Source organism: Ziziphus jujuba, chromosome 1 (genome assembly GCF_031755915.1).
Source record: "Ziziphus jujuba cultivar Dongzao chromosome 1, ASM3175591v1".
Lineage (NCBI taxonomy): Eukaryota > Viridiplantae > Streptophyta > Magnoliopsida > Rosales > Rhamnaceae > Ziziphus > Ziziphus jujuba.
The window spans coordinates 15,647,105-15,659,611 of NC_083379.1; the positions used below are offsets into that span (position 1 = coordinate 15,647,105).

General features: G+C 33.0%; 2 protein-coding genes and 1 long non-coding RNA gene across 3 annotated transcripts; 2 read left to right on the forward strand and 1 right to left on the reverse strand.

Annotated features, from left to right (window-relative positions):
* Positions 1-1,850: 1,850 nt before the first annotated feature.
* Positions 1,851-3,450, forward strand: LOC107419252 (probable F-box protein At4g22030). Its single transcript, XM_016028041.3, has one exon. The coding sequence runs from the start codon at positions 1,984-1,986 to the stop codon at positions 3,280-3,282; it is 1,299 nt and encodes a 432-aa protein (XP_015883527.3). The 5' UTR covers positions 1,851-1,983; the 3' UTR covers positions 3,283-3,450.
* Positions 3,451-4,497: 1,047 nt separating this feature from the next.
* On the forward strand, positions 4,498-6,013 carry LOC107420112 (probable F-box protein At4g22030). Its single transcript, XM_048467313.2, has one exon. The coding sequence runs from the start codon at positions 4,573-4,575 to the stop codon at positions 5,872-5,874; it is 1,302 nt and encodes a 433-aa protein (XP_048323270.2). The 5' UTR covers positions 4,498-4,572; the 3' UTR covers positions 5,875-6,013.
* Positions 6,014-7,019: 1,006 nt separating this feature from the next.
* Positions 7,020-10,235, reverse strand: LOC112491075 (uncharacterized). The gene is made up of 3 exons (XR_003055292.3): positions 9,696-10,235; positions 7,889-8,917; positions 7,020-7,390 (listed from the first exon to the last, which is right to left on the reverse strand). It is a non-coding gene; the product is annotated as an uncharacterized LOC112491075 (long non-coding RNA).
* Between the last annotated feature and the right edge of the window lie 2,272 nt (positions 10,236-12,507).

Below are 12,507 nucleotides of genomic sequence, written 5' to 3' on the forward strand. Positions count from 1 at the left end.
CTTTTTTTTTCTTTTTTGTGTTATTAATTTGTGGGCCTTGGTTGTTTAAATAAAAGTCCAATTTCTAGAAATTTCTTCTAGGGTATTTTATGGAATTGTTTTATATGTAGGTAGGGTTAGCAACTAGTATAAATAATGTTATTGTTTCTTTTTTTTTTTTTTTTTTTTGGTTCCGCAAGGCAGAAACGTAGAACATTGTAATAAAACAAACAATTTATTTTCTTCTATATTCTTCTTCTTCTAACAAGTTCCTCATGAAAAGTATTGGTGATATAATCTATCACATGCTTGCATATATGTCCGTTAAATGAAGGAAGAAAATTAATTAGCTGTGCTGGCTTTGTTCAGTTACATGAGTCCTCTTTGTACTGGCTTTCTTCAGATTAGTTAAGTCGGTTTTACTCTTTATATAAACCAAAATTCTTAAGCTTTAATTGTAAGCAATTTCGCAAAAGGGAAAATGTGAGTTTCATGACATGGATCTAGAGGAAGTATTTGTAGACTAGGATATAGAACACAAATATAAACAAACATTAGATGTTTTTAATTTCTTATGCCTTGTTATGAAAAAGAAAGATAAAATGCATCCTTTTTATTGGGCTATGTAATGTTTCGGCAAGATGGAATTATAAAGGCATATATATATATAAACTATTGTCAACAAGGAAAAATAACGTATAATTTGTTAGTGTAACTCAATTAATTGTAATAAAAAAAAAAATTTCTAAAGTAAAATGTTGACATACTTTTTTTCTCTGCCTTGAACCAAATGCATATTTTCACTGAGTAATATAGACGGCTTCTCTAATCAAATTATAATTTGAAATTTAAATATGGTTTTTATTTTTCTCTTTTAATTTTTTTGGATGGTGAAAGTATAAGGATTTGAATGTGGAATTATTGCCCAACAATAGTGGGTTTATAACGTGAGTTTACTAATTCTCCAAGGGAGGGGATTGTCAAAGATATATATATATATATGAATAGGATAAGGGGTTTTAATTTAATTATCTTTGTCACTTTTGACACAAGAATAATGCTTAGTTACCATTGACTGCCAAATTAAAACAACTTCAAAGTACACATACATATATGTGTTACTGATGTAACTAGTGATTCATTTGTTTTAAATACTTTAAATTTGAACCATTCAAACTACATCTTTTTAAATCAAATGAATTAAGCTTAGTTGGTAAACCATTTGTATGTACATCTAAGTTCAAGATATCAAATAAAAAAAATTTAAATAAGGGAGGGAGAATTATTGAGTATATACATTTGAAATATTGAAGGGGGGAGGGAGAATTATTGTAATACGCTTTTCTTAATTAACTTAATACATTTATTTTGTTAGTAATATGGTTTTGCTAAATAATTTAATACATTTATTTAATTAATCTTATCTTGATAAGGCTAAGGTACGAGATTTGATTATATATATAGGTTTTGAAAGATGGTGAATTTGAGAGATTGGGATAAAGTAACGGGTGTTATTTGAAAAAAAAAAAAGGGAATCATAGAAGACACTGTATTCTTTCTTTCTTAAATATATTAAAAAAATAGAAAATAATAATAAATAAATAAATAAATAAATAAAAAACAATAACAACAACAACGACAACAAAAAAAACAAACACAAGAAGAAAGGAGGTGAAGTAGTAGGAGATGGAAATGGTTTTACTAGGTGAAATGAGGGAACCGAGTGGAGCAATAGGGAGGAAAATTTTGAATACGAATATTAAAACATTGACGGCATAGACGAGAACGGGTCGAGTCTACCCGGTCAAGCGCGCAGTCAAGACTTTCCGTATCTGACCTTTTCTTTATATAAGTCTATAAATACATCATTTTGGACCCTCAACTTCCATATCCAAAACGATTATCAATCCTCACATCTCCTTCAACCACAAATAACCACATAAAAAACCAATCGACAACAAACGCCAAAATCAGAACCCACCCTTCTCAAATCAAATCAAATTAATGGCTTCCCTACAGACTTCGTCTCTCATCTTCTCCTCTTCTTCTTCATGTCCTTCTAAGAATAGAATCAATGCTGCTCTTCAACTTCCTGAGCTTCCAAAACTTTTCAAAACTCAAACAAGAAAGGTGGTCGAGAGATTGAACTTTCAGGCTGTCGACGGATCCACAAACACAATCCCATTACAAAAGATTGATAACAACAACAATAACGTCTTTACCATACCAGAACTCGCCGAATCCTTCAATCTTTCTTCTACTTCTAAGGCTACCGCCCAATTCTATGCAATCTTGGAAGCAGTAGCAGACAGAGTTGAGATGCACAGCAACATGGGAGAACAGCGAAACAACTGGAACACCCTTCTGTTGAACTCCATCAATATGATCACTCTCACTGCTTCCTCAATGGCTGGAGTTGCAGCCGTGACTACCGGCGGCGCCGGAATGTCGCTTCTGGCTTTGAAACTGTCATCTACTCTCCTGTTCTCCGCGGCCACAGGGATGTTGCTGGTCATGAACAAGATCCAGCCTTCGCAACTCGCCGAGGAGCAACGCAACGCCGCCAGATTGTTCAGGCAGCTCCAAAAGAAAATCGAAACCTTGCTCGCTCTTCGTGCTCCGAACCAACAAGATGTGAAGGACGCAATGGAGAAGGTCTTAGCACTCGACAAAGCTTACCCTCTTCCTTTGCTCGGAGCAATGATCGAAAAGTTCCCAAAAACATTCGAGCCCGCTGTTTGGTGGCCTCAAAATCAATTCCAGAAGAGAAACGAATCGTACCAAACGACGACGGAGAAGAACAACGGATGGAGTGAGGAACTCGGAGCGGAAATGAGAGAGATTTTAGAAGTAGTGAAGGCAAAAGACACGGAAGACTATGAAAGGCTTGGTAACTTGGCGTTGAAGATAAACAAGACTTTGGCCATTGCAGGTCCATTGTTGACCGGCATTGCGGCTCTGAGCTCGCCTTTTGTCGGTCATGGGTCGTTGGCGGCGGTGGCGGCGGTGACTGCAGGATCATTAGCGACCGCCGTCAATGCTTTCGAGCACGGCGGACAAGTTGGGATGGTGATCGAGATGTATAGGAACTCTGCCGGCTTCTTCAAGCTCATGGAAAATTCAATTGAAGCTACACTTGAAGAAAGTAATGTGGAGAAAAGAGAAAACGGAGAGTTATTTAGAATGAAGGTGGCTTTGGAATTGGGAAGAAGCTTTCCACAGCTTAAAGACATCGCTGCTAGATCTGCTTCATCTCGTATAGATGGGACCCCCATTGATGAATTTGCAAGCAAGCTCTTCTGATTATATTGACTGTCCAGAATTTTTTATAATTTCCTCTGATTTTTTTATTCATTAATTGATAAAATTTTTGTAAAGAAAAATATTGCAAAGATTAACAAATGTATATTCTCAACATTTTGTAATTTATTACATGTGCGGAAGCACTTATTAATTTCATTCTTTTGTAAAGACTTCTTATATGTTTTTTTCAAGCCTTGAACCAAGTTCCAAAACATGTGATTTAAATGGAGTTTTATTTTATCTTTTTAAATTTTTTTATAATGAAATAATATGATCTATTGGATTAATAATTCACCATTGAAATTCTAATTTCCGTGCGCCATGAATAAAAGATTGATAATATGTACACTAAAATTTTAAATTTATTTAAGCATGAGTATATAAAAATATTAAGGTTAAAATTCATTTCATTTCTCATCTACTCAAGAAAGGTTTTACAAGTTGAATTTGGGAATATTATAAAATACTCCTTTATGATAGTTGAAAAGGACAGGAGACATTAAAATTATGTGATAGTTGACATTGGAAAATTAAAACTTAAAGCAAATTAACTTGGATGAAAACTTTTACAATTTACCATTAAAAATGAACCTTTATTGACAACTTAATTGTTACTAAAATAACAAAATTTTTGGTTCTATTGTCTCATTATCTAAGTGAAAATCATATTTGTATATTGAACTCTCTCAATCTGATTCCAAAATTTTATTAAATTTTTTGAATTAAAACAATATATTGTTTGCTACCTTGGACTTAGCTATAACACATATAATTCCAAATTGATTAATCTTTTAATAAGACTATGTCCATTTTTATTTTTATTTTTTACAATTAAGCTAGAGTTCAACAAAATTGACTACATATACACGTACGTCCGAAATTATTAATTCAATTATATGTTAAATTTGATACATAAATAATAATACTGGTAAAATAACAAGCTAATTGACTAATTCAGTCCCAGTTGATCGACTATAAATTGTCAAATTCTGTAAAATATATATATATATATATATATTTATATATATATAAAAAACAGCGCGTCAAACATGAAAAATAGAATATTATCGAAGAAAGGGTCAGCAAAAGGGGCAAAGTCTAACCGCATGGGAAAGTCAAACATTCTCCCAAATCTGACACTTTCTCCATCCTGTTACCTATGAGTATAAATAAACCGCCATCACATTACACCGTCTACACAATTCCATTCCAAAACCAAAACCAAACCAAACAAAACCATTATTAATCCTCCTATTTCCAACTCCTTCGAGAAAAGCTCAATCAAAATTAATGGCTTCCTTACAGACATCATCTCTCATCCTCTCTTCTTCTTCTTCTTCAACTTCATTTTCTTCAAACAGAATCAACGCTGCTCTTCAACTCCCTGACCTTCCAAGAGACCGTTTCACAGTTCTCCAAAACCGAACAAGAAAAATGGTTGAAGGTTTGAATTTGAAAGTCGATAGATTCCCAAACACATTCCCAGTACTCGAAAACAATAATAACAATGTCTCCACAACCACACCTCCAGATTCTGCTGCTACTTCTAAGTTTACCGAGCAATTCTACGCGATCTTGGAAGCGGTAGCAGATAGAGTTGAGATGCACAACAACATCGGAGTACAGCGAAACAACTGGAACACCCTTCTGTTGAACTCCATCAATATGATCACCCTCACTGCTTCCACTATGGCCGGAGTTGCAGCTGCGACCAGCGGTGGCGGTGCCGGAATGTCGCTTCTGGCTTTGAAACTGTCGTCTACTCTCCTGTTCTCGGCAGCTGCAGGGATGTTGCTGGTCATGAACAAGATTCAACCTTCCCAACTAGCGGAAGAGCAACGCAACGCTGCGAGATTGTTTAAACAGCTCCAGAATCAATTCCAAACCGTCGTTTCTCTTCGTGCTCCAACCGAACAAGATGTGAAGGACGCAATGGAGAAGGTCTTAGCACTCGACAAAGCTTACCCTCTTCCTTTGCTAGGTGCGATGATCGAAAAGTTCCCGGAAAAATTCGAACACGCTGTATGGTGGCCTTCGAGCAAATCCAAAAGCAGAAGCAATTTATACAGCTCAACTACGACAGCGAAGAAGAACGGTTGGAGCGAAGAACTTGAAGCGGAAATGAGAGAGATTGTACAAGTAGTGAAGGGAAAAGACAGGGAAGACTATGAAAGGCTTGGTAACATAGCGTTGAAGATAAACAAGAGTTTGGCCATTGCAGGTCCATTGTTGACGGGCATTGCGGCTCTGAGCTCGCCATTCATCGGCAATGGATCGTTGGGAGCTGTGGTGGCGGTGACAACCGGAGCATTAGCGAGCGCCGTCAACTCTTTCGAACACGGCGGACAAGTTGGGATGGTGATAGAGATGTATAGGAACTGTGCTGGCTTTTTCAAGCTCATGGAGGATTCAATTGAAGCAACACTTGAAGAGAGTGATGTGGAGAAAAGAGAAAACGGAGAGTTGTTCCAAATGAAAGTGGCTTTGCAACTTGGAAGAAGCTTGCCGCAGCTCAACCACATTGCTGCTAAATCTGCTGCTTCTCGTATGGAAGGAATCGCCGTTGACGAATTCGCTAGCAGGCTTTTCTAATTTCATGTTCATATTCATTTTGTAAACAATGAAAAAAAAAAAAAATTACTCTGACTTTCATTCTTTTATTCTTTGATTCTTAAATTCTTTGTAAACAAACGAGTAACATGGAAGAATATTAATTCTCTAATTTATTTATTTATTTATTTTTTCAATCCACTATTTCTGCATTGAAATACGTTTTGTTAAATTATCGAAGTTGTTAGCATTTGGAGTTGGGTTTGACTGAAGATTTAAAAATTCACCATGTTTTTTTTAAATAGAATATTTAATTTTTATTTTCAATCCCCATCTTAATATTATTATAATTGAAGGCACAGGCACATGAATATGTACAATGCGTACAGTTAGTAATTCGACAAAATTATTTTTTATATATATATATATATATATTTTTTGTCTGAACACAGAATGAATAAAAGTTTTGTTGAAAGAAGTTGGTTTTTATTCGGTTTATTTAGTTCGAAAATTTTGAAAAATTGACAAGTCATATGCACATGGGGTGCTTCAGATTTTGACTTCAACGTTTTTTTTTTTTTTTTTTTTTTTTTTTTTGATGAACAAATTTGACTTCAACGTCAGGCATATAAAATTCTCTACCGAGCCATCTGATATATATTTCGCAAACAGGAGTTAACAGGACTTTGTGGGACATATGCAGATTTGAATTATGTGGCAAATTGTCTTTAGCAGAACGCAAATCAGCAATAAAGCACATACACTTAGAATATCGAATTGAAACACACTAAGTACTTTTGGTTCATAAAGTCATCTTTCTCGTTTCCCATGCTCGCCCATTATCTCTGGGTGTTTTCATCATTGACATATAAACACAAACCCACGTTTCGCGTTCAGGACTTCTAAAAGTTTGAAATCAATTTTCATGATGATTTAAGCTATCATATGAGTAGTAAACATATATAGAATTAGGCCAACTAACAATGACCTTATTGAATCTAGTATCAGATTAAGGGTTCAAACCTTAATCTGTTTTCTTTGAAAAAAGACTTACCATGAGCAAAGTATAAAACCATTGAGGATCTTAATTACTAGGCCATCTTTATAACCGTTGTGCAAGGTTGAATTACAATTAAATGAAGTTTCTGCATGGAGCAAACCCCGAATGTGGCTATCTACAGCAGAAGTTACATACAATCTTGGTTTATTCTCAGCAGAAAAACAACACAAGTCTTTATACTATTACGAATGTTAGAGTCCAATCTGTTCCACTCCTGCATCCCAAACGGGCCCTAACTGCTTTAGAATGTGGAATGGCACAGGTTCAAATGCAAAATTGTTATGAATGTAAGAAATTATTTACAAAGAACCCACCAGCTCACATACGGCTTATACAAGTCTCTCTATCATGTTGAATTCCATCTTTGAAGAACAAAATTTACAATGGCAGAAGAAAGAGACTCCATTGAGATTGTCACCATCTATGGTTAATGATACATTGAACACTCGACTAACTTGCTTAAACAACTCCCTTTTGGTTCGCCAACAATTTGACTGCCTGCATTATGACATTTCAGCCATTTTAGAAGTTCCAATAGAAGGAACATAAGATAAAAATTAAGGAGGAATGATATCTCAGTGAACTTGAATGTAAATAGACTGTGATAATTATTAGAGTATACTCAATGCCACAAAATAATGAAAACGCAAATTAAATCAGGACATGTAACATAAGGCAACAGAAAGTTCTTTTCTTATTCAAATATATAAACTAATTACTGAACAAAATATATAAAATGGAATAAGTCAAATAGAAAAGTTGGACGGAAACAGTGGATTAACAAATATAGATTGAGTTTCCACAGTTCAACCAAGTAGAAAATCTGCCAAAGCATGTTGGCAAATTTGTATGAAGTTTAGGGCTCCCAACGTGTCTGGCATATAACAAAAAGTATTGACAGTTTCCAAAAATATTTTAAAAGTCAAATTTTCAATTATCCATGTTAAGACATCTGGACTTCAACAGGAGAAAAACGAAAAAGGCTAGATAACATACCACCATTAGCCATAACTTTCAGCTGCCAAAGCAGAGGCTATGGTCAAAACATCATTTAGTAGGATAAAGGCGGGTAGGAGATCAGCTGACAGGAAGATACATAGTAACATGTATAATTTCTACAGAGACCCTTTATAGCCATGACTTTACCGAGTCTGAAATTCTTTTGCAACGAAGACTTTCTGCCAGTTTCCTGGTTCCTCCAGTGTTCCAAGTTCCAAATAACAGGAAATATGGTGATAAGGAAGACCCTCAGTGATGCCTTCTCACATACCACCAATAGATGTGATATAGAATTTTCATTGACTACATAAGCTTGAAATTCGTCCCATCAAAAACTTTGCATAAAGATTACGCATTGCTGCCCAGGGCAAAACTCTAAAAGCCTCCTCATATACCTACACGTGAAAAATCATTCAGGGCACTCTCATTAGATAATTATAGGCGCATCATGCAAGAAAAGTCTGTTGCCTCTGAATGAGCCAATCCCAATATTCTGGTTTGTTGAAAAGTCTCTCCTTATCTCACTTAGGATTTCCTTTCAGATTGTTACCTCTAAAAACTCAAACATCTCTTTCTCGGAATCACACTAGAAGCAAGAGCTTCAACTGCTCCAGCATATATGGTTCTTAGAATGCTCCATCCTTGTTCTCCAAACACATCTACACTCTCTCATTTGGATTCTTATTTTCAATATTTGATCCATCACTATTATCTCTTTCATTGTTAAGAGACATTTAATAATAACTTTCATCTCTCCACTGTTGATCATTAGCAGTTCTTTGATCAGGGATCAGAGTTCTTCCATCCTCTCCAGGAGCAACTTTTTTGGCCTTTAACTTAGAAAAGATGCGAGTTCCATCCAAACAATACTTTATCCAAAGGTCTTCAAAAGTAGGGCACATTCTCAACCTGCTGCATCAGAGACCGAGCAGCTGCAACATTTTAAATCGTGGCTAAATTCCCAAGCTGCAGCATTTATCCAAGGTCTTGGGACCTTTGGATAATAGCCTGAGCCAGTACTAGAACCTACACACACATGCATGCAAATATGAATGAGTACAAATGATTACCCCTCCTTTAAAAATCCCAAATGCTAAAGAAGTAAGGTTGACAAAGCAAGTGAACAAAACTTGAACCAAAAGTAAATGCATGTACTAAGAAGCAACCGCTGTTTGTTCACACGCACACCCACATTCTGTTTCGTAATTAACACTGGGGAAGAAATAATGTACACTACTTTAGACCAAGGCTAAGCAAAATCACCACCCAAGGGAAGCCAGATAACAAGTCCAAGACCGCTAACATGACATTAAAAAGACAACACTGAATGTTAAGATAACTAGTTGCACTCAAAACAATATAAAATGAAAATCAATCAAATATAAGAAACAAAAACCCCAGAGTACACAGCTATTTGGAGAATTTAAGTACGTAAAGGGGGTGCAGTAATTGATATGGTATGGTAGCTATATTTTAGTTGAATTCTACTATATATCTTGATCTTGCTCTCATCAACAAAAAGGAGCTTGAAATTTGTGAGTTTTCGACAGAATGAAACTAAATAGACGAAAATAAAAAAGCATAGTTTAGCATACCACTTAGCCTAATTTAAACTTTTTTTTCCACGTTAGGGAGTAAAAAGAGGGTTAAAAAAATAAAAATTTAGAAAAGTTTTTAACTTCCAAAAAAATCATTACGTCTCAAAAATTAAAACAATTTTTTAACATTCCTTCTCTGATCACTATATGAGCTAAGAAACAAGAGGCCAAATTAATTAATTAAGAATAAAACCAAAAAAAAGTACCTTCTTCATCTTCAGCCAGACAATTGTTTTGCTTTCTCTGCAAAAACGCCGTCGTATTGGGACACATCGACTTCTTCATCCTCTCCTCTTGAAGGTGTCTGTTCCCTGCTTCTTCAGCGCCCGCGACACCCATCTCAGCAATCTGACCGGCGCGTGAAATGTCAGCGTCGCTCGAGGGTCACTGACCCATGGAGATGCAGTGCACTCCAACCGTTACTGCACCACTTCCGCCATTGTCAAGGCTTCTAGGTCTTGGGAAGGAAGGAAGGAAGGAAGGAAGATGCGGACATTTTGCTTGCCAATATTTTAATTTTTCAGGCGACGCCTTAGAAGGCATTTTTCGAGTGTAATTAAATAATAAATTTGGAGAATAATGGATACAAATAAGTTACAAATTATAAACTTAAAATTTGCCAAATAATTCAGTAATATATTGTCTTTTTTATGTTATTTCATTTATTATTTATGATTAAAGCCATTCCAAGGGGTCAATCCGAAATTCAGAACAATGAAATTTGTGGATGTGGCAATTTGTGCAACATGGTCCAAACCACTCTTCTTGCAACAACAATTCGTCTTACTCTTTTTATTATTAGTTTTTTTTTTTTTTTTTTCCAAAAAGAAAGAACAACTCATGGTTTCAATATTAATTAATTGCTGAAATTCCTTTTATCTCTTTCTCTCTATTACATTTTTCTCTTTTTTCTCTCTATTAATTAATTGCTAAAATTAATGTGATGATTTTAGTATAACATTTTTCTTTTAGATAATTTCAAAAACATAAATTTAAAAATTAATTAATTATATAATAGAAAATTTATTGATATATTAAAATTTTATTTAATAAAAATAAACCTTATAAAATTTAATGAATCATAAATACTTTTAAAAAAAAAAATTTTACAATTAATAAAGGAAGTGACCTATAATAAAACAATTAAATCGATTTGACATGAATGGTAGAATGAGTGGTTGTGTATACATATAGATTTTATCTTATCCAAGCATCTTGTATAACTTATTAGGTGAGTAGAGATGCTGATGTGCCACAGCCAACACTTACTTGTCACATTTCTCCTAAAATAAGGTGAAGATAACTTTTCAAGAATCAGTCTCTTCCGATACAACTACTTATGCTAACAGCAAATTTAATTACTTATTCGTACACTATAATCCAATATTGCAATCAGATAAATGGATTTATCGCCATGTTTTTTATTTTATTATTATTATTATTTTTTCATTGGTAGTCCATTAAATTTGGTATATTTTGCACACTTGTCTTGATTTTTTTAGGCATTTTTCTCTCGTAATTAAATTTTTTTTTTTTCCCATTTTCCATCTAAAATCCGGTTAAGTAGGATCAAAGTACAAATTCAACATAGCTAATGGATTACAAATAGAGAAAATAAAAATAAAAAGTAGATAAAGTATTTTTTAATCAATAATTCGTTAAATATATAATAAATGTTGGCTATAAAATTAAAAAATTGATAAAAATAATTTAACAAATATTGAAAGATTTTTTTAAAAAAAATTAATTTTTTTAAAAATTTTATGACTTATAAATTTCAGAAATTATATTTTTCACATCAAACAATGTCTAAAAAAATTGAACTGAATATTAAAATTTGAAAATTTATTTAATGAATATAAATTAAAAAAAAAACTAGATGTAAAAATGTTATAATTTTTGTTAATATTTTTTTTCAATAAATAAATGAAAGGAAGTAAAAAGAAAATAAATTATATTTTTCATACAAACCCATGTTTAACAATTTTAATTGAACATTAGATCTTTGAAATTATTTTAAGGCAATATAAATTTAAAACTAGATATAAAAATTTAAAAATGTTATAATCTTTTGTTGAGAAAAATAAATTTTGTTATGATATTAAATGGTGGAAGTAAAAAGAAAATTTAGTAGGTGACAAATGGTTTTAAGAATAAAAATTTTAAAATATAGTTTATATAGATTTTTTTAAAAAAAAAATTATCTCTGGATTTGTGTTAAAAATAATATTCAAAAACTTTTTGTATAAAAATTTTCCCATAATTTTCTGTAAAATAAATATAATTTATTATTTTTAAATAATTATTAACTTTTAAAAATAATTTCTCTGCGAATATATATATATATATATATATATGTGTGTGTATGTATGTATTTGTTTTTTTAATGCTTTTTGCATGTGAAATCCTGTAACTATGTCGAATTTGTATTTTGTTCCCTCCTACTTAACAGTAAATTTGGATGGAAAATAGGCAAATGACTAGCAATACAAAAGAAACTAAATTTACGAAACAAAAATGCCTAAAAAAAATTTCAAGGCTAAGTGTGTAAAGAACGTTAAAGATAAAGGACCACCAATGCAAAAAAATCCTTATTTTATTTATAAGTTGATTCATTTGCAGTGTTAATTTAATTTCCTAAACCTAATTAGACCCATAATAATGAATTTGGAAAAAAAAATTAGGCATGTCAAGCTACTAAATAGTAATTGAACTTGGGCTTTTTTCTTATTATTATTATTATAGTGTACAAATGTTCAAATGGTCAAACGAATTAATTAACCTGAGGTATTTTGAGTATTTTGGCTATTTAGAAACGTTAATTATATATAATGAAGTATGTGTGTTTATTTTTATTTATGATAACAGTAGTAATTTCAAGAAATATTTTCTTATGTGAAATATTTTTGTGATCATCTAACTACAGTTATGCAAATACATCCCACCAACGTTGGTGGAATGCACAATTAATTTGATATAAGCACATCCCACCAACGTGTCTCGCACAATACCGAAAGT